This window comes from Nothoprocta perdicaria, unplaced genomic scaffold (genome assembly GCF_003342845.1).
Source record: "Nothoprocta perdicaria isolate Ctin4 unplaced genomic scaffold, notPer1 scaffold_26, whole genome shotgun sequence".
Classification (NCBI taxonomy): Eukaryota; Metazoa; Chordata; class Aves; order Tinamiformes; family Tinamidae; genus Nothoprocta; species Nothoprocta perdicaria.
In genome coordinates, this window is record NW_020455488.1 from 3695804 (window position 1) to 3720520 (window position 24717).

Sequence of the window (24717 nt, forward strand, 5' to 3'; positions counted from 1 at the left end):
TTGGCCTCTCCCCATCCCGTTTCCCTGTGTCCGCTTGTCTTTCCCTTGTCCCCTCTCCTTCCCCACATCCCCTTCTCTTTCCCCATATCTCTCTTTTCTGCCATCCCCTCACCTCCTCTCTGTCCCCTCACCTTCCTTAACTTGCCTCCCTCATCCCTCCTGCTCCCTACCAGGACAGCAGTGTTGCAGCCATTCCGAGCTGAATCCATCGCCCATCCCATCCCTGCCCGCTTGTTCCTGCAAAGCCACCTCTGCAAGAGCTTCCCCTCCTTATCCATGAGGAAAACGCTCCAGTTTGGGGTGTTTCCCGTGTCGAGAAGGGCTCTGGAGGCCTCTGCGCCATCCGGCTCCTCTGCGGGTGCCCCCTGCTCCGACCGTGGCCATTAACGCCCTTTAGCTCCATTTAATGCTCCTTACCTGTTAGCACTGGGTGTATTTACAGCACCCAGGATTGGGATGGGTGTTTCCTACATGGCTTGCTAAGTTTCTCTTGGTGGTGGATGATGGATTTCTTTGCTCTGGTTGTGCTAACATTTGGGGTCATTCATTCTTCCCTCATCTTTTTGAAAATACCACTTCATTCCTGTCTTCATGGGCTGCTTCACACATCCCTTCTGATTTCTTCATTTTTCCTTCTTTCCCCTCACAGGAGCAGGAACTTAAAGCTGCTGCTGACAGCGTCTTATCTGAAGTGAGGAAGAAACAAGCAGATACCAAGAGGATGGTGGATATCCTGCGCTCCTTAGAAAAGCTGAGGAAGCTGAGGAAGGAGGCTGCTGCAAGGAAAGGTAAATGCTGAGACGTCAACTCACCTTGTTATTAAATTATTATGCAAAAAGAGCTATAAGACGTCTGGATAACAAAGTGAATGCAGCAGTTGTGCTGATTGGTTTCCAAGCTCTTGCTTGATAAAGACATTGTACAGCAAGGTTAAGCTTATGTTTATTGTATACTGAACATATTAAGCTTATGTATAAGGCTTATGTTCATTGGAGGCTCTGCAAACTCCTCACTTAAGTCTGGTGAGAAAACTCCTTCTGAATTTAAAAGCYCTTGAATTATTTCTTTTTTCCTGTTTAGGTGTTTGTCCGCCTCCCTCCGCAGATGAAGCGTTTGAAAGTCAAGTGGAGAGTCTCAGAAAGTTGCTGAAGAACCGAACAGAGCTGTAYGAGGCTGAAGAGCGGGCACTGAGGGTCATGTTGGAGGGGGAACAGGAGGAAGAAAGGAAGAGAGAAATGGAAAAGAAGCAGAAGAAGGAAAGGGAAAAGCTTCTCCAGCAAAAACGTGAAATTGATTCCAAATTGTTTGGGGAGCCAGGTGAGTTCTGCATGTTGAGTGAACTGTTCTTATTTTCTTTCAACTTCTAGGWGCTACATTAAAATGCAAACATGAATTGTCAGAGAAAGAAGTCATGTGCTGGAATAACTTATATTCTGTGGAAAAGACAAGATAAACATAGCAAGAAGAGTTTAACTGGTTTTAATTTATTAAATGCAATGTAAGAAGAACCGTTGGCTCATCAGTGTAGGCTATAGAGTATCAGTGCTTCCTCAGGGTGGTGTCATAATTCTTTTTGCAGAAAGAGATTGCAGATACAGCTGAGTGYGGGATAAACAGAATAGGTAGACTTCAGACAGACAGTAGTTGCTTTATTTTGGTGATTTGAGAGGTGTGACCTGGATAATTTGTAGAGATTTAATAGGTATGGTTTAATAGGTCGTAGAGGTTTGTAGAGATACGTTCACCTCTTTTAAAGGATAAAGGCAGGAAAAGTTTGAATACTCTTGTTTTCTCTATAGCAATACTGATAATGATGTGCAGAACATGCAACTAACTCTTAATATATTATATAGGAAAATAGCTTTCAATTTTAGCTGGGAAGTAACATGTGAGTTGGCATATGTTGGGCTTCTAAGACTTGCTAGAATTGGAAGCCTCTGTTACTGAACAATTTCTGTGTGTGTGTTTTAACAGATGAATTTCCCCTAGTCCATCTATTGCAACCCTTCAGAGACTATTACTTACAAGCTGAACATTCTGTAGCAGCTCTAATCCAGATCAGGTAAAATAAAGAAAATATTTTATTATCTGAGATGATAGCTATCATCTGTTGAGGTTCTAAAATTATAGTTCTTTTAGTTCCTTAACTTCCAGATATAGTTATACATGCCGCATTATTTTCCTGCCTCTTCAATTAAGTGTTCTCTGCCTCAAGCTTGATGAAGTTGTATCCAACAGAATCCACTGTGAGGCAGAGTGCCCTTCTGGGTATCACTATGTCTTTCATAAGACTCTGTATTTAATTTTGCATTTGTTTTGGAAAAAAAAATGTTTAGAGTACAGTTTATAATGGATTGTGTGCTGCTTGGTATGAAAAAAATATGCATGTGGGTATATAATAAATCTTGTTAACGAAGCTAAATTGGGATGGATATCTTCTCAAACAATGCTCTTTCTGTTAAAGGCACGAATGGGATCAGTACTTGGTGCCAGCGGATCACCCTGAAGGAAGCTGCATCCCTCCGGGCTGGGTCCTTCCAAGTCTCCCTTCCAGTGACACCTGGGCCACTGCTGTCAGATAACTTATCAACAAACCATTTTCACCTTGTAGCAATGCTCCCTGTGGCTGTGTGTGTATTTGTGAGAGGAAGGAGGGTCCAAAGAAGAAGTAATGTCCTTGGGCCCTGTTTCTGGTTGTTAAGTGTCTAGCCAGGTACTGGAATTCCTTGAATAAAGCTGCTAAATAAATGTTTTTGCCTTCTGGATCTGCAGGGAAATACCTGAGCAAGTACGAAGCTGTTAGACATGCTGTGGTTTGGAAGTGCAGTCCCGCTGCGCGCTTTGCTAACAACTCTGGGTCTTAATAAAGTAACGCTGCTGACAAAGTTATTTGTACCAATATTAGCATACTGTTTTTAGCCACTTTTATTTTTATAAGCCTKAATCAAGATGATGAAATCTCCAGAAGAAGAAAAAATCATTAATAAGAATGATATTTTGCTTATTAAATGAAGCATGTCAGGCATCACTCTCAGAGTAATTGCTGTGTTTTTGTGAGTAGGAAGGAACATATTACAAGTTGAAACGAATCCTTAAAATATAAACAAGACAGGKTTTTTTTTTAAGCTTGATTTTTATCAGCTGTTGACATTTTGCTTTTGTGGACTAAAACTGGTACCATAACATGGAAAAAATGTCCTCTCATGCTGAAATAGGTCAGACAGTCATGTGAATATATATATATATATATTTGATAAATAATTCTTCTTGGAGAAAACAAACCAAAAGAGATCAAAACCTGAAATCTAACTTACTGTTTTTGCCTATATGTGGTAGTTATGTTTAATATATATAATATATAACATTTTTTCTCTAGAAGAGGTCATACTTGATGTAAAAAGTGCAGCTCTTTTTGTGAAGTTTCTTTTTTGTACCGAATAAATACAGAAAAATGGTATTTTGTTTTTCTTCTGTATTGTTAGAAGCATTTTTGCTCCAAGGGAGAAAATTACCGTAGTAGCTGGCATGAGATGTGATCGCTCCTGTCGGGAGCGCTGCGGGCAGAAGGTTTGTGCAAAGGAGCTGCCACCTCTCACCAGGCATCAGAGGGTTTGGATTTCCAAGCCTTCCATCTTCTGTCCAACTCGCTTAAGATGGTGACGGGCCATATGGATTGGGGGCTTTTTTTGGTCTCTGCGGATAGATTGCAGTGGAATTTTTCCAGGGATGCAGTCATCCCTGCTGTGTGGGAATGGACCGCAGCTTTCCCACTCGTTACCCCCTCGCCTTGCAGCGTTGTGTAACTCGCCGGGGAGGCAGCGCACGGTGCCTCGACTGAGCTGATCAGAGCTCAGGCTTGGTGGGGGATGCTCGTCGTTTTGTGGCTGACCCTTTGCATTGGCTTCTCTTAGTAATTTCTGAAAGATTTAGAATAGGGGAATGTGGACAGGTGCAGGTCTTGCTCCTGCCTTGTTTTGCCTGCCTATAAGCAGCACAAAACACATTTTTTTTGTGTGAAGTATTCAAAAACAGGCATTCTGCTTTGCCTGTCTATATGTTCTCCCCATCCCTCTCCCAACATGCAGCTTTTTGGTACCCTCGGATACATCAGGCAAAAGTTCAAATAGTGCAAAAACAATTGCAGAAATGGCACTTTGCACGCAGGAAGGCTGGTGGCCGGAGGATGCCTTGCTTAAATAGCTAGGCTGCTTATCCCGTCAGCACATCTGCTGAGACAGGCTAACTCCTTAAGCTCCTGTAATCTTAAAACTCACGAACGTAACTCAGATGCTGCTCTGACTGTGCAAGAATTTAAAGACCTAAGCGGCGGCCACACATCCCTGCAATGCGGTGCTGCTCTGCCACGTGAAAGAGGTGCATGAGAGTGTCTGAAGGTAAGGACAGCCTTATATTCTTCATAAAAGACTGGAAAATGCCAGCTGATTATGTGTGAATTTAGCTAGATTTAGCTCACAAGCTTGATAGGTTTATTTTAGATGTTTGCTGCTGTCTAACGATGTTTGCATTAAAAGGTTTTGTATTATTTGTAAGATGTTGAAGCTACAGATGAAAGAGGAAGGTTTAAAATCACAGCTGGAAAAAAAAACCCATGAGAGATGACGTGCTGATTCTTTAAAAGTTGTGAGCAAATTTAATATTAATCTTAACATTCAAATTTGTCCAAGCGTAGTAAGATCCTTCTTACTACTTTAAATTAAACTGTAAACCAGAGGACAGAAGGGGTTGACAGGAGCTTCCAAGACTCGTTTGCAGGCTCTCCCTTGCCTTGTCCCAGTGTGATTTAGTGTTTTGCTGTGTGTTTTTCAGCCTATATCTTTAAAGTGAAGGTGGCAAGAGTGGTGTGAGGCAGTAACGGAGCAGCTGAGGTCGGTAGGGGCCCCTGCAGAAGCTGCTTTTTGGTGTAAATTGGGATTTATCAGCAATCCCTTCTTATTCCTAAGTGCACTACCATAGTCATGACTCCTCACCCCAAGGAGGGTGTGTGTTTTTTTCTTAAATAGCTGCTTTGGGAATGAATGTTTGCGGAAGCCTTTTTTTATCCGCAGTATTTGTGCAGTGAAGTTCAGGAGGATAATGCAGCAGCATAAGGAAAGGGCGGCCGATGTTACTGAGCTATAGGTTATTCCGGGTCCGTGTGAGGACAGCTGGGCTTTRATGTGGCTGTGACTCTGTTGACGTTGGACTCTAAAGAAAGCCCAGCTGGCTGCCTGTAAACAAGCCCGTGCACTACGGAAACTTTAACACGGATTTCAGCCCTGTCGGCACCAAATCTTGTTATTTCCTTCGGACGTGTTCCCTCCTACCTGTGCCCATCCCTTCCAGTTGGGTTTAGAAGCAGGCGGGTCTGTTTTAGGACAGCAGCAAGCTGCTTCCTTTGCACCTGATGCCCGCTGGCAGGGATGGATGCGGCAGAGCTGCCGGGACGGGCGGTCGCTTTGTCCCCTGCCGTTAACGGAGGGGTTTTGTCCCCTGCACGTTACTGGTGTCTGCGGGTGACCCCAGTGTGCTGSGGCTCTGCTGCAGGTGCCACCACGTGTGTCCCTGCCGCCGCTGAGCCCTCTTACGCAGCGGAGCAGATGGCCGGGCCGCGTGCGGGCGCCGGGCACGTGGCACCGGGGGCACGTGAACCCCCGGCCACGTGCGGGGCCAGCAGAGCGGGCCAGGGCGCCCGGGCAGCGCCAGCCACGAGCTGCAGCTCCCCTCGCTTTGGTTCCTTGCAATAAAGCTCCTTGGAGCCTTCGTTTCAGAGCAACCCAACACGCAACCTGCCGTCCTTCGCGTGCCTTCGGCTGCTCGTTTCGCAGTGTTTATCCTCCCTTGTGCAGGAGCCGTTTCTTTTTGAAAGAAAAATAAAAAAGAAAAATAAAAGGAAAAGCACTGTGGATATTGCTGCAATGCCAAATATTTACTTTTCATGCCTTCAGAAATACTGTTGAGCACTGCTGCTTTGGAAATTTTTTAAAATAGGCACARACTTTAGATTCCAGGACTTGCTGGAAGACTTGCCGTCAGGTTTTGCCAGTCAACACTGTGTAAAGGAAACTATTTTGCTTGCTGTCATCACTGGGAAGCAAGGGACTCAGGGCTTCATGCAACAAGTAGCGGCTTATTTTTTATTTTTTACTAAATTGAGTCATTTGTGCAGAACCGATGGCTACACGACTGCAGTAATATTTTCCATGCCGCCATTTCCAGAAATTTGGAAGTCACTGCCATTCTCCATCTAAAAAACATCAGCAAGCTTAAAATGACCCGTGGGTTCCTAAGAGCTATTCYGGCCTTCCAGGGCTCGTTGAACAGCCCTCGAACAGGTTTGGCGATGCCGCCTCTGTGTCGTTCCTTAGGGATTTCTCCTTCGTGCTGCAGCCGACGTTCCCGCCGCCGGGATGAGCTACCTGGAYGGGGTGCCGTTCAGGGCGGCGCGGAGCTTCGAGGGCGCCGCGCTGGGACAGGGCGGCCTGGTTAGCGCGCCGGCCATCGACGTGCCCGACTGCGCCGAGCTCCTCGTGAGCACCATGGTAAGCGGGGGCCAAGCCCGGGCAGCTCCGGCGGGATTGTAAGGGAAGTCAATGATAATTCCAGGGAGGAAGAGTTCTCCTTGGTATCCTTGTCCTCGTCACCGGTGCTCTCCAGTGGGTGGAGGTGAGGGGGATTTGCGGAGCGGGGTGTGAGGAAGGGCTTGGGTTGGGGTCATGGTTTTTCTTGATCTTGCCCAAACCTGAAGATTGAGGCAATGGAGAGCTGCAGGCTGGTTTTCTTCGGGAGTTATATCTATATCTCAATGGCAAGCTTCAGGCCCTGCTCTGGGAGCCTTGGGCAATGCCAGTGGGATGGGACCAGGGGACTCCGTGGGGTGCTGTGAGTGCTGAGCTGCTTTGGGACCTACACCGGGGGCTGCAGCAGCTTGGCAGCAGCGCTAAACCCCAGCCTAGGAATGGAGCCGAGCTCAACCCTTGTGCGGTTACATGGAGCACGCGGAGGCTGGTTTATGGAACACGCCAGGGCTTGGTTCAGCCGCCCTTTCCGACACGCTCCTCCTCGCGGTCGGTGCCTTGAGGAGTCTCGCCCGTAGGTGGGGTCAGCGCTCCTCCCTCCGGCGCTCCGGAGGCCGCATCCCGCTGGGAATGGCGATCCGGAGGCCCCGTGCCTTGGTGCTGTGCTGGGGAGGCCACCTCCTCGCCACAGCGGACAAGCTCTCTGTGCAGAGCTGCCCACCACCATTGCCCTCCAGGGAAGGCGCTCGCTGCCAGGCCGGGGAGGGAGGTTGTTTGCAGAGCACTGAGGCCCCCGGGACTCGTTTTTTCCAGGAAACCCTTGGATTTAAGCCACRAAGATATTTTAAGGCAGGGGACGTGGAAGCGGCTCCGCTGCCCTGCGACCTGCCGCGGTGCCGGAAGCGGCTCCCGTGGGGCCGCCTGTTCCACAGGGATGGAGCTGGGGAGGGAGCCCCCCCAGGACCCCGCCTTGTCCCTTCCCTGGTGCAAAACCGCCCCAGAGCAGGGCTTGAAAWGGCACCGGCAGCAGCAGGCACCTTGCGGTGGCGTTCCCGAGGGTAGAGGCTGGGGATCCCCGCGGGGACGCAGCTGGAGCCGGCCATGGGGCGGGCGTGGGGCTCAGCGGGGCTAACCGCCGCGTCGCTCCCCCGCAGCACGACTTCTCGCTGGAGAGGAAGGTGCTGTACTGGCTGGAAGCCGCTTCGCCGCAGCAGACGTGTGGAGGCGGCATGGCCTCCGCCGTGCCGCCCAGCGCGCCGCCGTGCTGGCTGCTCCTGGTRGAGCCCCGCGACGGCGACAAGGAGGCGGCGGGCAGGGCCAAGGCCGGCGGCGCCGTGCGCAGGAGCGTGAGCCTGAGCGCCGCCGCCGCCAGCGAGGCCTGGCTCTCCGAGGAGGACGAGGCCTCGGAGGACGACGAGGCCTCCTCCACGTCCTGCGAGGAGAACGACGAGGAGGAGAGCGCGGCCAGGAGGCCCGCGTGGCCGCCCCAAGGCCGCCCCAAGACGTCCCCGGGGCTGCTGCAGCCCGCGCCAGCGAGCGGCTGCGGCGGGGCGGCCAGCCCGCAGCCCGCCCGCCACAGGAGGTCCGTGCTCATCTTCAACAACATGAGGAACGAGCTGGAAGGGGCGCGCAGGAAGCTGGCGGCTCTGGTGCACCCTCTGAACCGGGCCTGCGCGGAGAAGAAGCCGGCCTCGGCCTTGGCCTCCCTGCACCAGCATCCCCGCRGCAAGAGGAGCTTCAGACGCGGCTCGGGCGCCGCGTGCCCGCGGCCGCTGGCACCGGCTCCCCCGGCCCACGCGCCACCCACCGCCATGCCGCCCATCACGCAGCACAAGCCCACTGTGGCGGTGAGCGCCGTGCGCGCCGCGGGGATGCTCCACACACCCCCAGATCTTTAATTTCCCCCTTTTTTCCCTTTTAAATTTCCCTTTAAGAAAAGCCTAGGCAGTTTTAGTCTTTGCAGTCCTGCTATAAAGACCAGTTGCTGAGCACAGGCRGTGGAATGATGGAGCGAGCGCTGCGCTCGGCCGCCGCGCGTTTGAATCGCACAGTGTTTTAAAACATCACATTTGCTTMAAACATCCATTTGCTTGGATGCAGCCCTGTGCCATGTGCTCTAGGTGACCCTGCGTGAGCAGGGGGGTTGGACTCGATGACCTTTGAGGTCCCTTCCAACCTTCGGCATTCTATGATTCTATGATTTCACCCACTCCCCTTGAGATTTATGAGCCAAATTCCTTCAGATCTGCAATTAAAACCATCAGACTCACRTGAGGCCCTGTTATTTATATGTAGTTGCATTAGACATAGTATAATGAAGGAGAGGCGAAATGCCTGTGTGTATTTGTATGCTGAGCAGCTGCTGCAACTGATTACTAGGCAGTTGCCCCAATCTGGCCAATTCTTGCATTAAATGCACCAAAGCGAATGCTAAAGCCTCCAACCAAGGCGAGCACTTCTTGGTGCCCGGAAATTTCTAGGAATGAAATTTCAGCCAAATGCCAAAGGGATGTTTGTAAATATTGTTAGGTACCCGGTCCTCCCGGAGAGCGTCGGGAAGCAACCCACGCTCGGGTTCCCCAAAACGCCCTGAAACGTCCCCGTTTCTCCRTTTGCCTTGCAGTCCCTGAGCCCCTACGTGTGCCTGCCGCCGGCTTCGGCGCCCACCCGGCCCCTGGGCTCCCGCCGAGCGCAGCCGGACTCGGCCGCCAACCTGCTCGCGGCGCTGAGCCAGGAGGAGCGCGACCTCATCGAGCCTGTCATCGCCCTGGGCTACCCKGCACACAAAGCCATCCTCACCCTCCAGAAGACGGGCAAGCAGAGCTTAAGCCAGGTTGGTGGAGCTGCAGAGGAGCTGGTGAAGGAAAACCATGAGACTCCTTTGTGGTTTTTTGCTCGGGGACTGATTTCTGGCTGCCTTTAGGGGAGTGGATGCGTTTTCCCCACTTTGGCGTAAGAACTTGGGCTGTGGGGGTTTTCATTACATTGCACATCTCTGCTTTTGCTGCACTGCGATTGCAATGAGTTGCTCCCAGCTTTTCAGTGAGCAATATTGTTTGGGTAGCACTAGCCCTTAGATCTKTTGTACAAAGCCTAGCGTCCTTTGGAAGCATAAATTTTGCCCCCTTATATGGAAACTTTTCGCACATCATTTTTCTTTGTTTTCCCCAGCCCCTAGATTCATATGATTATTTCCATGGCTCATCCTGTCAGAACGGGACTGTGTAAATACCGCCCGGATTTGTCTGGTCTCGCTCCAAGACACAAGATTCCCCACTGGAGCAAGCTCTGCCTCCGCACAAGTGGTGCCTTTGGCTCCCGGGCTGCAGCTCTAGCCCCTTGTATCAAGGGAGCCCTTCTACTCATCTGGATTTTGCTTTGAAGCTTCATATATATATTATAGATATATTTGATAGGTAGGTAGATAGATAGGTAGGTAGGTAGGTAGGTAGGTAGGTAGATAGATAGATAGATAGATAGATAGATAGACAGACAGACAGACAGACAGACAGCGTGGTCCAAGGATGGCCGTAGCAGATCTGGTCCTGGTCCATGTCCTGATCCGGGTAGGAAGCTGCTCTGCTGCATGGTGCAGATCCCAGCTCTGTGCTGGCATCTCCCCTAAGGTGCCACCCTGCCCTGGGCTGCACCAGCCTTCCCAACCCTACTCTTGTTGGCGTTGAGGGGACTCTAAGCCRAAGCAGGAGCTTTATTTGTTTGATCCATGAAGTTTTGTATCTATGGGGAAATGGCAGGGATACAGGGAGCAACTGTTGACTTTGATGGGAAGCTGTTTCCCCTGTGTCGTGCATCTCATCCATCCTCTGAGAGGTGATTATTAGTGCAGCAGACTACAAGATCTACCTTGCATCCCAACATCTTCACCAGAAGGTCCTGTCTCCCTGCGTTACGCCCAAGAAAACCAAGCTGAGATGAAAGGCCTTGCTCTGGAAGCTTCTTGTACAAGTGCGAAACTACCAAATTAGGCTGAGTCCTCCCTGGAAAATATGTTTCAACTAAAGTTTGAAAACAAGAGCCGTGGACACTCTCCATTGCTCGTCGGTGTCACACAGGGTTTCAATGTGTGACGATGACAGCTTCAAACAGCAAGATTGATAGTGGCGCCAGATGGTAGCCAAAAATTGCTCTATTTCTTCACAGTGTTGAGTAGAACAGGGAGAACCCACCCGGGTGCAGAGAGCAAGCTTTGCTGAGCCTTAAGGAGGCAATGCTGGCTCCGTTTTGGGGGAAGAATCTCCTCGAAAGGCTCCGACGGGGTTAGCATTGCCACGGTGTGGTAGGAGGTAGCGTGAGGATGAGGAGTCACAGCCACGGGCGAAGACCGACCCTTTTGGGAGCAGAGGATGGAAAAGCCTCGCTGATCCACGGAGCTCTGAGCGCGCTGCTGAGATCAGACACCACAGATGGCTGCAGCTCCTCGGCACATGCTTCGGATGGAGGTGGGTTCCTGAGGAACACAACCCACCACATCAGCTGCCTCCGAGCCAACTCTCCACGGGCATCCATGGGCTTCCCTGAAGAGTTGATAATGCAGCAAAATGCAAGACCTGCCACGTTTCCTCCTCCACACGGATTTGCTCCTCGCTTTCCTCAGCCGAGATCCGCAGCGCTTCCTGCAAGGCTCCCGCCAGCCATTCCCACCAGCGCGGGGACTCCGCGAGCCTCTTCGCGGCTGTAGACATTACATCCTTGATGACAGTGCCTGCGGTAATTAATTAAGCAGGCCCGTTAGMGGCAGCGTGAGAAAAGCACGTGTTGGTTGTGAGCTTGCTGGAGAGCCACTTGTGCTCTGGGCACCTGTTCAGCGCTGGCTTTACCCTCCTTGGCTTGAGCTTGGCTCTGGGCGAGAGGTGGTTTCTCCCCCATCCCTCCACAAGGGAGTCACCATTTGGGTTTTCAGTGGGTTTTGCTGGTTTTTCTCCTCCCGGTGCTCCCTGTCCTCGCTGGTAGATGTCATCTCCACACTGTTCCAGGTGGGTCAGGGCAATGACAGCCATTGGACCTGACACTGCTTAAGCAGCCAGTTCTCAGAAGCAGGGACCTCCTAGAGACAAGCCTTTCCATGGGAAGTGCACACCTGGAGGATAATAATAATAATAATAATAATAATAATAATAATAATAATAATAATAATAATAATAATAAAGCCGTCAGGAGGAGATTTACTTCAACTCGCTGCCCAAGCCCGTCTCTGACGGAGAAAGCTGAATATCACCTTGAGCAGCACCGGTGCAGCAAAGAGGTGACCTGCTCCAGCAAGGCAGGGGTTTGAGGTTACGTGCTATGAGAGGAGCAGGTTGTGAAGCGATTTTGGGGTTCTCCAGAGATGCCTCTGCTGGGGTTACTCCAGAATCAGGGCACCTTGCAGCTGGGGAGGGCAGAGTTGCTGGCTCTGGAGTGCATCGTTCCCAGTGTGAGCGGGATCCTCCTTCCCAGCAGAGGATGAGCCCCACGCTAAGCCCCAGAGCTCAGCAGGTCATCATGTTTAAAAACCTGCTTTTGTTTAGTCTTTCCTTTTATATAAAAAAAAGTATGTATAAACATTGAGTTGACAACAACAGAGAGATTTCATGCTCAGCTTGAGCAAAACGTTGGATTGCCAAGACTGTCCTGTGAACACAGAGAGCGGCGGTGGTTGCTAATGCAGAGTGAGAGAATGACAGCAATGCTGGGGTTTAATTAACAAGGTAACGAGGAAAATAAAAACAAGTTGGGAATGCACGTGACCAGTGAACAACTCCTGCTGGATTTAACAAGTCCCTCTCGAAAGCTTGTCAATATGTTTTTAACTATTTCCTTACTCTGCTGCTGCTGGAGAAATAGCCACTTAGCCGAATTTGGGGAGACTTTGGGGGGCTTTCTGAGTGTTTTGGGGCCTTTCACTGAATATTTCACTGTATTCACTAATTTCACTGAATCTCCACGTGGGGACTTCTTATTTTTTCCTCCCACTATAGCAGAATTGATTTATTATYGTCCGTCACATATGTTTTTGGACAGGGAACGATTCCTGCGGCATTTAAAAGATACCGCTGGGAATTGTGCTGTCAGCACTCCAAGAACGGCGGGGAAGGCCAAAAATAACTGTTTACTCTCAGTAATGACAGCGCTCAGGCCTCCCCCGGGGGTGGGCGCAGGGCCCGCGGGGCCATGTGCACATCAAAGCGAGAGGTCAGGGCACACCTGGCTCTTCAGACAGGCAGGACCTGCTTTTTAAGGAATAAAAGCCCAACTAGCCATTAGATTGTGACTTGTTATCTTGGGTGGTTTGTGTCTTTGGTTGTCTCCCATCCACCCTCTGCTTTGTTGCTGTTGCCACCCCAGGAGAGCCGGGTTGGTCCRAGGTGCCACCAAGTGATGGATGGGATGAATCTACCTGCAGCCTTTTCGATTCCCCTAAAAACGCACCCCAAAGCATCAAGAGATGGTGACTTTGGTGGGAGAACCCCATTGAAAGGTTCCCTGCAGCCACGCTCGGGCAGGGAGGCATCGGTGCTGCATGGCCCAAACCCTCCGTGTTTTCTCCTGCAGTTCCTGGGGTACCTGCGTGCCTGCGACCGGCTGCTGAAGCAGGGCTACGAGGAAGGGCAGGTCGAGGAGGCCATGGAGATGTTCCAGTACTCGGAGAAGAAGGTGAGAGCGGGATGGTGCTCAGGGCTATGTCCCCATGCACCCCAACATGCTCCAGAGCCTCCTGGGTGAGCAGGTCCCATTGCTCTGCCCTGGCCAGGCTGCATACGGGCACCCAACACTGCCATGCAGCATTGCACAGCCCACAGAAAGTGGATGTTCCTCGTTTCTCTGGGGGGAAAATGGTGAATTTTTGAGAACATGGCTCCAGGTGGGACATTGTGGCAAGGAGACCCAGCTTGAGGAAGAGAGAAGAAAAGCAGAGCAAATGAAATCCAGATTGCATTTACTGGCTCGACCCGGTTTGGTGTAATAGCACTGCAATGCGCACAAACACTTCCCTGGAATTCACATTTAATTTTATGAGCAGCAAGTGAAGATAGAGTCTCACTTTATTAAATATTTCTTGTGGAAAGAAACTGGAGTAACGGACAGCTTTTAGAAACCAGGCCTTGTGTGCCTGCCCTGCGCCCGTGTGCTGCCGGCAGTGCCCAAACCCACCGCTGCTTTATCCGGCCCTGCTGCAACATCGTGGTGAATTTGCCTTAAAAAGCCCAGGGTAAAGTCTCTCCTCTCTCTTCCTCCTTCCCTTCGCAGGCGGCCGAATTCCTACATCTCCTGGCCCAGTTCAACGACATGGGTTTCCAGCAGAACGAAATCAAGGAGGTACTGCTGCTCTGCGAGAACCACAGGGAGAAGGCGCTGGAGGAGCTCATGACGCAGAGGCAGTGAGCGGGCACGGTGGCCCATGTCCACRTCCCACCACGGCGCTGGTGGCCCCGGCTCGTCTGCTCAGTGTCGTGGACTCGGAGCGGAGCCGCTGCAGTCCTGCCTTGCCCTGCTTGCGAACGTGGTCAGATGTAGCTTCCTAAAATCAGCAGAAGGGATTGCTTCCGTAAAAGCCAAAGACTTCTCTAGGAACGTTGGTGGTTCCTTTCTGGAAAAGACTGACTTAGGTTTGAGTCTTGTAGTCAAAATGGAGTCAGATCCCGTTAGCATCTCCTTTTAAATGAGAACCTAAAGAAAAAGACACAGTTTGGTGAAGAGTTAAAGAAAGCAGACTGCTGTTGTTTGAGGTAGCTACTGCACCACGTTTGTGCGCTATGTTGAGAAGCAGCTCCTGCAAGGGTTTGTGCTGTGTGTGCTTGGGAAGTATCATGGAATCTGTGGCCAGGTGAAGAACCTGGGAATTCTGTGGGAATCTGTGCCCAGGTGAAGAACATTCATGGATGTTCTGGGCACATTCTGTGCCCAGGTGAAGAACATTCATGGATGTCCCCCTGAACTGTGATGACAGCAGCTCAAAGTCAGGTTCTGCACAAGTGTCAAGGCCAGGAAAATCTGGAGACACAAATGGATTTTTATGTATATGTGAAATAGGGAAGACAGAAGATTCGCATCACCTTTCTAGACGTTTCTTTGGCTTTGGCAGTGTAACAATGGATTTATTTTTTTTCCACAGAAAGTACATTATTTTCCTTTGAATTAGATACAGCTGTAATTTCTTTGAGTAAAGATTGTGGGAGAGGCTTTTCAATGTATTTATTGTGTCTTTTCAAATGGAGAAGCCAACTGGCACTACTTAGCAGAGACGAATCTTAATTAGTTGCAAAGTGTTTACCATTTTTTCCATCTCATCCTTCCAGCAGATCTCCTAGCACAAGGCTCTTCCATCCCGCCAGAACAATCCCTCTTCCTTCCCTGTTTGTGTTAGCAGCTTGCGAACCCCAGGACACAGGAATACACCTCCATGGCAGTGTTCATCCTTGTCTTTTCTTTCTATTTAAGTCTAATTTCTGTGGGCTCTGAGCACATGATATCTGCACAGTGTCCTTGCTGAGAGCTGCTGCCCGTGGATGCGGAGCCCAGACAGGGAGTCTTGAGGCTACGTCAAAAGAGTCACTTTGCCCAGATCCGAGAGCTTTATTTCATGAAGATCTGTGTTTCTCATGATTTTCTGGCATTAAGAGGGAACCGTAAGCACCAAACTGTGGTTTCAGCTTAAAGATACAGAGATGCCTCGCTGTCCCGAGTTGACAAACAGGCTGTGTTGAGCCCATCTGTGCGGCGAGCACAAGGCTCTTCTCACATCCCCGTTTTTCCTGCAGGAGATTTCGCTTGGTTATACAAGCTTTTATTTTTGATACGGCCCTTATAAGGCAAGTCCATTCTACAGGCAGCTTTTCATGACATGCGTCCGTGCCAAGATGATGTCACCTTCAAGAGAAACTTGCAGAAGGTTAAACTATGATTAGATGTATCGCCAAGCCTCTAGCTGTAGCCTTTGGCGAAGTCAACGCCATGAAGATTTAAAGGGCTTGATAAGGGCGGCGGGTCCCTGCCAGCAATGCCTAAATCAGAGCACTAAGTTCTGGAGAAGCAAGTCAAGCTCATGGGGTGGCACCCGCTCGCTGGGCAGCGGCTGAGCAGACACACGTGGTGCTTTGAGGTTCTCCTGGTCATGGCTTGTGGGTTTATCCATCACAGTTGGCAGAGGTAAGGACAGCATCTTCTCTCATTGCAGCTACAGAGCCTCATGCAGCTGAACTGTGAGGACAGCGAGCAGCTAAGCCAGCGGTCTCACTGTCTTGGGTTATGGTAGTGCTTGCTGCATAGATAGATGCAACCAAGATACCTGTCTCTTGGGAGCATCCATGCCACACGCACTAGTGACTGCCAAGACTTGCTTTTTCTCTCCAGTTGCACTTAGAATCTTAAAAAAATGTGCATTGTATCAGTAAATATCTCTACAAACCTGTGAGCTATGGAAAAAAGGAAGAGGAAAGAAGGTACGAAGGTGGGAGGGGCGGTTGCGTTGCCTGGTCTTTCCAGTGCTGGAAGAAGAGGACAAGCCTGCCAAGCTAAACTGCCTTGGTTTAGTTACAGAAGCCTGTCAGGAATATTGTGACAACATAATTATTTTAACTTTATTTTAATAGTGGGTTTTAACTGGTTATTCAACTTAAAAGAGTTGAAGGCGCAGTGCCTCACGTGTGCCGCTTTTAGGAGGGAGAAGACAGCAGAAAATGTTAATTGGCTTCATCCAAGAGGGAGCCAGGATCTGGCTGGCTGGAATTTGTGCTAGCGGCTCGCGGGGACGCGTGTCAGCTTCCCAGGGCACGCGCAGAGCTGAGCCTGGAATTCCTTCCGGCACTGGCCTGGGGAACACAGGAGACTCTAGGAATGTGGATGGAGAGGGAAAGGGCAGCCTTGTTGTAGGAAGCAGTTGTTGGGTTGTTCCTGAGCATCCTCATCTCAACTAAAGCTCTGTTTCAGAGGAAAATAGAGAGATTTTTAGAACAGGAAATCAAAGATGATTCTGAGCTCAGCTGAGCCAATGAAGGGAAAACCTTGGACAGGGCAGGTGACAAGTCCAGAAGAATGGGGCTCCTCCTTCGATTTCCACCTGGAATCAAAGTTTTCCAGAACAGGTATTTTAGTTGTTGAGCAGGGCTGGCTTGTTCCCAGAGGACATGGTTGTTTTCAGATCAGCAAGGAAACGTGGCCAGGAGAGCCCAGGTCAAGATGACTTGGTTTGGTCTTRCAGACCTTGTCCTGACATGACCTGTGGTGACATCAGGCCAGAGGTTTTCAAGTGTAGCAGCAATCGGTTGGTCTCTACAGCACAGACTGATGCCAAGAGGTTCTTCTGACATATTGCTGTCCATACCCCAGGCCCATGATGGTCCTCTTTGAGGAGCAATAAGTATCTAAAGCACCTTCCCATGCTCCGTGTCCTGAGATGCTGCTTGTGTCACCACCAGGCTTCRGTCTTAGCTGGCTCCCGCTCATGGAGGGTAAACGGGGACAGGCGCATGGAGGATTTCCACAGGCGGACACGGATGCGAGCCTGCYTTTTTTTTTGGTGCAGTAACTGTTTTGAAACTGCTGAGAACATGGCAAGGGTCAAAGCATAAGCACGAGAGGCCTCCGCGGGTGTTCTCCTCCGCTGCGCCGGGGAGGCGCTGGTGGCCGGGAGCCTCCCTGGTTTATGGGAAACTGCTTGTGCAGCGCTCRGGGTGCGATGCCGGCTTTGCCAGCGGCGTGGGAAGAGCCCCGGATCTCTGTCACACCTGGAACCCACTTTGGTGTCCCAGCTTGGAGGGACAGAGGCAGAGGCAAGGCCAAGATGTGCAAGAGCTCCGGGCTGGTCCAGCAAGCACGTGGCACGGTGCACAAACCAGCACAGCGCAACGGGATGGCACGTGTGGCAAGACAAGTCGGGACCGGACCTGCTGCTGGTGACGTGCATCTCTGAGCAGGGCTGTYGCGTTGATGCCGTTGGCTTCGCTTCTCCCCCTCGTGTTTCCCGGGCTCGGCTTTGCTTTGTGATTTCAGGAGCAGCCGCTGGTGCCAACGCACAAATATCTGCCTGGAACAGATCAGCACCCGCTGCCCGGGCCGGGTGCCAGTTCCCATCAGCGGGGGATTTGTTCCCACCGCCGCGGCGCGGAGCCGGCGCGCCCCGCGCTCTCCTGCCCTGCGCCCACGGCGGGGAGCCCCGCGGGGGCCGCGTCCCCGGCGCCTCTGGCCCGGCGGGACCGCGGCGGGCGCCCTTGGCAGGACGGCGCTGCCCGATATAGCCGCGGGCGGCCGCGCCGGTGTCATGTTCTCCGCAGGCTGCCGACGTGCCCGGCGGCCGGAGCGGCGCCCGGGCGCCAGAGCCCCACACGGACGTGGGGCTGCAGCAGCCAGGCTCGCCTGGGGAAGAGGAGGCGCGGAGTGAGGAGCGGTGATTTGTCCCGGGGTTTCCCTCTTCCGCGGGGTCCTGCGCCGGGAGATGATCCGGCGTCAGGAGCTGCAAGGCAGAGCTTCCCCCACGGCCTCGCTCGGATCCGCGCGGCTGCTTCTTTGAGCGGGATCAGCTCCCTGGAGCTTTTCCCCGGGATGCCGCTCGCTGCTGTGGGAAATGCCCTTGCAGGCATGGCTGCTAAAGCGCAGCTGAGAAAGCGCTCGGCGGGCAGGGCCGCGGTCCCGCTGCGTCCCCCACTGCACCGCGGCCGGCTTAGGTTTCCTTCAGAAGGAGACTTTATTTAAAAGAAAAAAAAAAAAAAAGAAAAAATAATGAAAAACATGGTTCATTTTTAAGACTTGCCTTTTAATTCCCAGACAGAAGGAATAACTTCCCGGCCAGACAGAGAGCAAGGGGGTCGCTACACGGCATGAGAGCATAAATCAACCCCACGTTTGCGTTTCCCGTGACCAGTCCCTGCTGCTCTTGTCGGGTTGGAGCCGCAGTCCTTCCCTGCCCTCCCTTGCCCTGCCGTGGGACGGGCCGTGGCGATCCCGCGTGCCRGAGCGGCGGGAACGCGGGGCCGCGGCGGGCGCCCTACGTGGCGATGTCGTGGTCGCGTCGCGGCAGCCGCAGCAGGAAGGTCTGGAGGGAGCCGCTGCGGGGRAACCCGGCCTTCTCCTGCTTGAACCTCCAGGTCTCCTGCTCCACGGAGTAGAGCAGCGTGAGCATCCTGTTGACAGTGTAGACCGTGTCGCCCCTGATGACGGCGGTGAAGAGGGCTCCCTTGCTGTTCACGAACTGCCCGGGCAGGGTGGTCCACTGGCGCGACGTGAGGTTGAAGCAGTCGATGACGCAGCGCAGGAAGTCGTCCGAGGGCCCGTTGCGCATGACGTAGAGGTTGTCGCGGTGGGCCACCATGCAGTGCCCGTAGCTCTGCGGCCTCTTGAGGTCGGTGACGGGSAGCCACTCGTCCCTGCGCGCCTCGTACTCGTAGACGACCGTGGTGTCCAGCGGCTTCCACAGGCACACGAAGATCTGCCCCAGGGCTTGGGCGCAGGGGGTGGCGGCGCTGGGCTGCGGCAGGTCGCACACGAAGCTCCACGTCTTGGTGGCCACGTCGTACTTCTCCACAGACTTCAGCGCCGTCTTCTCGTACTCGCCCCCTATGGCGTAGAGGTGGCCCTCGTGGCCCACGAGCGTGACGTCGTAGCGCAGCTGGTGCGGGCTGGCGAACTCRCTCCACGCGTTGGTGTCGGCGTCGTAGCAGAAGCTGCTCTCCACCACCTGCTTGCTGGCGCCGTAGACGCCGCCCACGATGTAGATCTTGTTCTCCATGGTGGCCACGCCGGCTAGGAAGGTGCTGGCCGCCAGCGGGAGGCAYGCCAGCGTCCGCCACGCGTTGCTCTCCTCGTCCAGGTAGCAGATGGTGCGCGAGAGGTCCTCGAGGAACTCGAAGGTTGGCGTGTGGGCGCCCACGGCGATGAAGGTGCTGGGCAGCAGCGAGCGCACGTAGGCGCGCAGCTCGCCGGGGAGGCCCTCGAGGCCCTCGCGGAGCTCCGCGTAGCTGTCCCTGATGTAGAGCGCGGCGCTGTGGAAGAGCTCGCGCAGGCCGAACACGGCGGCCGCCTGGTACAGCAGCAGGCAGTTGTCCGAGTTGACGGAGTGCACCAGGTACCGGGCCAAGGGCCCGGCCTGCAGGAAGGCGGCGCATTCGACGGCCTCCACGCTCTCGTCGCCGCTGAGCACGGGCCGCTCGCCCGCCAGCACGCGCAGCATGGCGAGGAAGCCGGCGGCGCTCAGCGCCCGCAGCCGCAGCTCCTCCTGCGTGCTCTCCTTCATGCCGGAGCGGAACAGCGCGCGGAAATACTCGCTGCTCTCCACCAGCAGGCTCTTCTCCACCGAGAAGACCTGCTCCTCCACGCGGATCCGCACCCTGGCCGGGGGCGCCGGCCCGGCGGCCTGCTCTGGAATCATCCTCCAGAGGATGGTCCCGCTTCTCCGACCCCCCGGTACCTTTGCTGAGCTTCCCCGGCGAGCAAGCGGCCGCTCGCTTGTGACATAAATACCCCGGCTAAAGATAGCCGAGCCTCATGTGATCCGCGCCGCCAGCCACCGGCCGGGAGCTCGGCCCGCAGCGCTGCCCGCGCCGCCCGGGGCGCACACGGGGACATTCCTGCTCTGCGCATCCTCCTGGCAGCCCGGGACGAGGCCGGCAGTGGGAAAGGACGAGGGGGATGAGGGTCCCTGGGGGTTCCTCACAGTGGGGCATCCTCACTCTCATGGACAATGCCAGGATGTTTTAGTGCCCTGGGACCAGCGCCCAGCCCCATGTGCCCGCCCGGCACACGGGGCAGCTCCCCCATTCCCGCTCAGCCCGGCGGAGCGGGGGCTTCAATGGAGAYCTCCCATCTGCCAGGGTCCCTGCGGAGAGGGGCCGGGGGGACCTCGCTCCCAGGGCGGCGCAGGGGCTGCGGATGCCATGGAAAGCAGAGCAGGGCAGCGCGGGGCACCCGGTGCTGGCGCTGCCGGCAGGACAGGGCGCTGCGCCCACCGCCCGGCCCACGGCCACGTCCTGCGGCCGGGGAAAGGGGGTGCCCCGATCTGCGCCCCGTGCCCGCTCCGCCGGCGGTGCTGCCAGCGTGACGGTGCCTGCGCTGGTGCCACCCCCGCGTCCCGCGCCGCCCAGGGTGCCGAGCCCCGCGCCCGGGAGCGGCCCCGCGCGCCGGCCCTGCCGGGGTCCCCTGCGGGGATCGGCGCCCAAACGCGCCCGGGCAGGGGGGCGCTGCGGGCCGCGCGGGGAGGTGCAATGAGCTTGCCGGCCTCAGCGGCGCCGCGCTCGCGGAGCTGCCGCCGCAGCCGCCCGGGGTGCGGGGCGACGGGGCAGCCCCGAGGCGGCGGGGACGGGCGCGCGGCCGGCGGCAGCTTCCTTACAAGGCGCTTGGCGGCCGCTCAAGCGGCGCCTCCCTCCATCCCTCCGTCCCTCCCTCCTCCTTTCCCTCCCTCTTTCCCTCCTTCCCTCCCTCCATCCGCCCCGTCCCGCGCGGCCGCCGCGCCGGGAGCCCCGTCCCGTCCCCGCCATCGCCGGGCGGGATTTCTCCGCATCCCGGCGGGATTCGGCCGCGGGGACGCGCGGTTCCTCCCCGTCCCACGGCAGCCCCTGCGGGGGGGCGGCGGGCGGGTCCCCCCGCCCCGGCGCCCCGCGCAGCCCCGCAGCCCCCGCCGCTCTCCCCGCAGCCCCGAGCGCGGCCGCGATGTTCGGGAAGCCGCGGGCGGGCAGCGAGCGGGGGCCGCCCGGAGCCCCCCCCGAGTGCAACGTGGCCATCGTGGGATGCCGCGGAGCCGGCAAGTCGGGTGAGATGGGGCGCCCCGACGGCATGGGGATGGACGGCACCATGGCATGAGGATGGGAGTCCTGCGGCACGGGGATGGGAGCCCCACGGCATGGGGATGGGAGCCCCAYGGCATGGGGATGGGAGCCCCACAGCACGGGGATGGGCAGCGTGATGGCACAGGGATGGGCACCGCGGGGCTGGAGACCTGCGATGGAAACTGAGCTCTGCGAGCGGGTGCCAGGGCGGCAGCTGCCTCGGCAAGGGGTGTCTTGCCCGCCTGGGAGGAGGAAAAGGCTTCTCCGACGTCGCTGCTTGCAGCGGGAGGTTGCCTCTCCCTGCGAGCGATCGCAGCCCTCCTGTTGMGCTTGCTTGCGGTGCACGTAGCCGTGCGGAGCATCCGCGCCATGGACAGGGTGCTCCTGTTGCATGGGAGTGGCAGGATGGGAGCATCTGTGCTGTGCACGGGATGCTCCTGTTGCATGGGAATGGCAGGATCGGAGTGTCTGCATCRTGCACAGGGTGCTCCTGTTGAACGGGAATGGCAGGATGGGAGCATGGGGCACTTCTCTTGCACAAGAAGGAGTTGGGTGTCGTGGGAGGACAGTGTGGGCCTTCTCTCAYTGTCACCCCACGGCAAACCCCACTCCGGGCATCTCTCCGGCTATAGGGCTGGATAGCGGGAATCCATTTCTATAAACATCCGAGGAGAAAACACAGCAAGTGCATTTTGAAAGCCGCTAAAAATGACCCAGAATTTTTTTTTTTTTTTTTTAATGTGTGTGCAAAGAAAACAAAGCAGCCTCCAGAGAACAGTCCTTAGGGAAAGAAAGCAGAGCTGAGGAAAGCGGCGTTTGTGCTGGAAAATTCCCATTCGTTCCGTAAGGGAGCAGAGCACGACCTTTCCTCTGGGAGCCGGGAGCCTGCCAGGCCACGCTGGGAAAGGGCCGGGTCCCCGATAGCAGCGGTGGGCTCAAAACACGGGGAGCTGCTGCATGGGGCCCTAAGGAATCACCAATTCCTTCTGGTCCAGAATGAAATCACATGTAAAATCCCAAATTTTCCCTGAAAGAAAAATTTGCTCCAAGCCCCTAGGGAAGAAACCAGCAGCAAAGCAAGGTGAGGGCTCCATGGCACCTCTCCCAGCTCCCAGGTTGGTGCTCGGGCCATGTTTCGATGGGAATTGTGCTGGGCTTTGGCAAATCACTTATTCCGCACAACCTGCACTGAAGAAGCTTTGCAAAATGTACAAAATGTGCAAAATGTTCAAAATTTCCCTGGCAAGAAGGCTCTTCTCTACCCAGAGCTGAGAATGATAGTGCAAACATGGCAGGGAAAACTGGCTTTAGGGAGGCTTTAATTCCCTGATGGGAGTGATGCTGCACGCGGGGAAGCTCCAGGGCACGGACACAAAGGGGCCGGAGCCGTGATCCGTCTGCTCTCCCCTTTGCAGCGCTAACTGTGAAGTTTCTCACCAAGAGGTTCATAAGTGAATACGACCCGGACTTGGGTGAGTTTTTCCTTTGCTCTTTTTTTTTGTGCTCATTTCCTCCGATTTTCCATGTCCACCATCCCCGTGTCCCCAGTCCCCAGCTCTATCCCAGCTCTCTGCGAGCCAAGTGCATGGGGCCGCTTCCCTTTCCGTCTGAGAAAACATCCCCGCTCCGCATGGATGGCACCTTCCCCATCTCCCGGTTTTCCCACAGATATGGCATTTCAGAGGGAAAAAAAATCATTGGAAAACTGAAAATAGCCTGGAGAATATTCACGGAGCTGACCCGGAGCAGCCTGGAAAGCCAGAGCTCGAGGGGAGGGAGGCCGGAGCAGCGGCGCAGCTCGTCCTGGCCGCGATGTCCCCAGGGCCACCCCTCACCCAGGGGCTTTAGGGACATTTCTTTTTCCTGCTTGGGTTTCATTTGAGTAATTGGTAACTGTTTTCCTAGGCCTTGTTCCCGCAGGCAGCGCTGTCCGTGATTTATCGGGGATGATAGCGAGATATGGAGCTCCTCCAGGACCTGGCTGCAGCCCCTAAGGGCTCAGCGAGTTGTGCTCTTAAAAATAAAAGGCRGGGGAAAAGGAAAAATCCTTTCCACAGATGTCATTTGGGAATGTGGTTGCAGAGGCAGCGGGGGCTCCGCTGTCTTCCCACAGAAAATCCTCTCTCGGATGCGCASTTAGGGATGTGGCCGTAGGGAAAGGATGGGGCTGGAGGCTCCCAGCTCATGGCACTGCATTCAGAGCTGCGCAGGGAACCCAATTCCCAAAGGAATGAGGGAATAAATGAGCAGTGGAAAAAGGGACGGAGCTTTTCCCGAGGGTCTTTTCCCACCCTTTCCAAAAGGCCTAAGCAGCTGGGGCTCCGCTTCTCCTTGCAGAGGACACGTACACGTCGGAGGAGCTGGTGGACCAGCAGCCGGTGCTGCTGAAGGTCATGGACACGGCCGACCAGGTGAGCAAAAACCCGKCCCAAATCGGGGCAAATCGGCTCCTCATGGGCGGGTAAATCCTCATTTYGGGGCTGTGTCACCCAAACGTGACCCGCGGCTTTGGCGGCGCCCAGGACGGCCCCGTGAACTGCGAGCGGTACCTGCGCTGGGCCAGYGCCTTCCTCGTGGTCTACAGCATCGAGGACAAGCGGAGCTTCGCCGGCTGCCGCCGCTACCTGGACGTGCTGGCCGCGCACGGCGGCGGCTGCGCGCGCGCCCGCCCCGTGCTCCTGCTGGGCAACAAGCTGGACATGGAGCCCTACAGGTAGCGCCCGGGGGTGCTAACAAAACGGGGGGGTTGATGAGTTGTAGCGACGGGGTTTGCCACGCTCAGCCAGCGTGCAGCTCCTTGCTTGTTGCATCCTTGCGGTGCCCTTGCTGCATCTTCGCTGCATGCTTGTTGCATGCTTGTTGCATCTTTGCTGCATCCTCACTGCATCCTYGCTGCATCTTTGCTGCATCCTCACTGCATGCTTGCTGCATTCTTGATGCATCCTTGCTGCATCCTCACTGCATCCTTGCCACATCCTCGCTGCACCCTCGTGGGTTCCAACCAGCTGTGCCAGGTTCCCACTGACCTCTCCATGTCCCTCCAGCCGTGGTGCATGGCTCTAAGCGGAGATTTGGGGGTTATTTTCACCCGTTTGGGGTGTGGATGTGGTCCTGCACGTCCCCGTCCCCTGCTCCSCTTGGGCTGTAGCCACACTCTGATCCCACAGCTCTTTCCCGCGGGAAACACTTGGGCCGCGTCACGCTGCAGCGCGGCGCAAAAACGCACAGAAAAATAAAAAAAAAAGCCAAAAAAAAAGAGCCGCAGCCAGCGTGTTGCCCCGGCAGGCAGGTGACCAAGGCGGAGGGGCTGTCGCTGGCGGCCGCCTTCGGCTGCGCCTTCTTCGAGGTGTCGGCGTGCCTGGGCCACGAGGCCGTGCGGCACGTGTTCCACGAGGCGGTGCGCGAGGTGCGGCGCGCGGCCCCGCGGCGCCCGCTCGCGCTGGCCGAGG

At 54.8% G+C, this 24717-nt stretch overlaps 4 protein-coding genes across 4 annotated transcripts in view; 3 read left to right on the forward strand and 1 right to left on the reverse strand.

Annotated features, from left to right (window-relative positions):
* The window catches only part of PDCD7 (programmed cell death 7), a 5343-nt gene extending 2293 nt beyond the window's left edge, over positions 1-3050 (forward strand). Inside the window, exons 2-5 of the mRNA XM_026040627.1 lie at positions 650-788; positions 1081-1317; positions 1975-2062; positions 2465-3050. Coding sequence (XP_025896412.1) covers positions 650-788; positions 1081-1317; positions 1975-2062; positions 2465-2582 — 582 coding nt within the window. The 3' untranslated portion in view covers positions 2583-3050. The remainder of the gene's footprint in view (positions 1-649; positions 789-1080; positions 1318-1974; positions 2063-2464) is intronic.
* A 3354-nt stretch (positions 3051-6404) lies between these two features.
* UBAP1L (ubiquitin associated protein 1 like) lies at positions 6405-13963 on the forward strand. The gene is made up of 5 exons (XM_026040576.1): positions 6405-6539; positions 7670-8362; positions 9139-9348; positions 13068-13169; positions 13764-13963. The coding sequence occupies exons 1-5, from the start codon at positions 6408-6410 to the stop codon at positions 13896-13898; spliced, it is 1272 nt and encodes a 423-aa protein (XP_025896361.1). The 5' UTR covers positions 6405-6407; the 3' UTR covers positions 13899-13963.
* Positions 13964-18495: 4532 nt separating this feature from the next.
* On the reverse strand, positions 18496-19875 carry KBTBD13 (kelch repeat and BTB domain containing 13). The gene has a single exon (XM_026040628.1). The coding sequence runs from the start codon at positions 19873-19875 to the stop codon at positions 18496-18498; it is 1380 nt and encodes a 459-aa protein (XP_025896413.1).
* A 10-nt stretch (positions 19876-19885) lies between these two features.
* RASL12 (RAS like family 12) overlaps positions 19886-24717 on the forward strand; it is a 5598-nt gene continuing 766 nt past the window's right edge. Inside the window, exons 1-6 of the mRNA XM_026040629.1 lie at positions 19886-19910; positions 21136-21252; positions 22684-22740; positions 23606-23679; positions 23791-23981; positions 24554-24717. The exon at positions 24554-24717 is cut by the window's right edge and continues 766 nt beyond it. Of these exons, the coding sequence (XP_025896414.1) occupies positions 19886-19910; positions 21136-21252; positions 22684-22740; positions 23606-23679; positions 23791-23981; positions 24554-24717 (628 nt within the window). The remainder of the gene's footprint in view (positions 19911-21135; positions 21253-22683; positions 22741-23605; positions 23680-23790; positions 23982-24553) is intronic.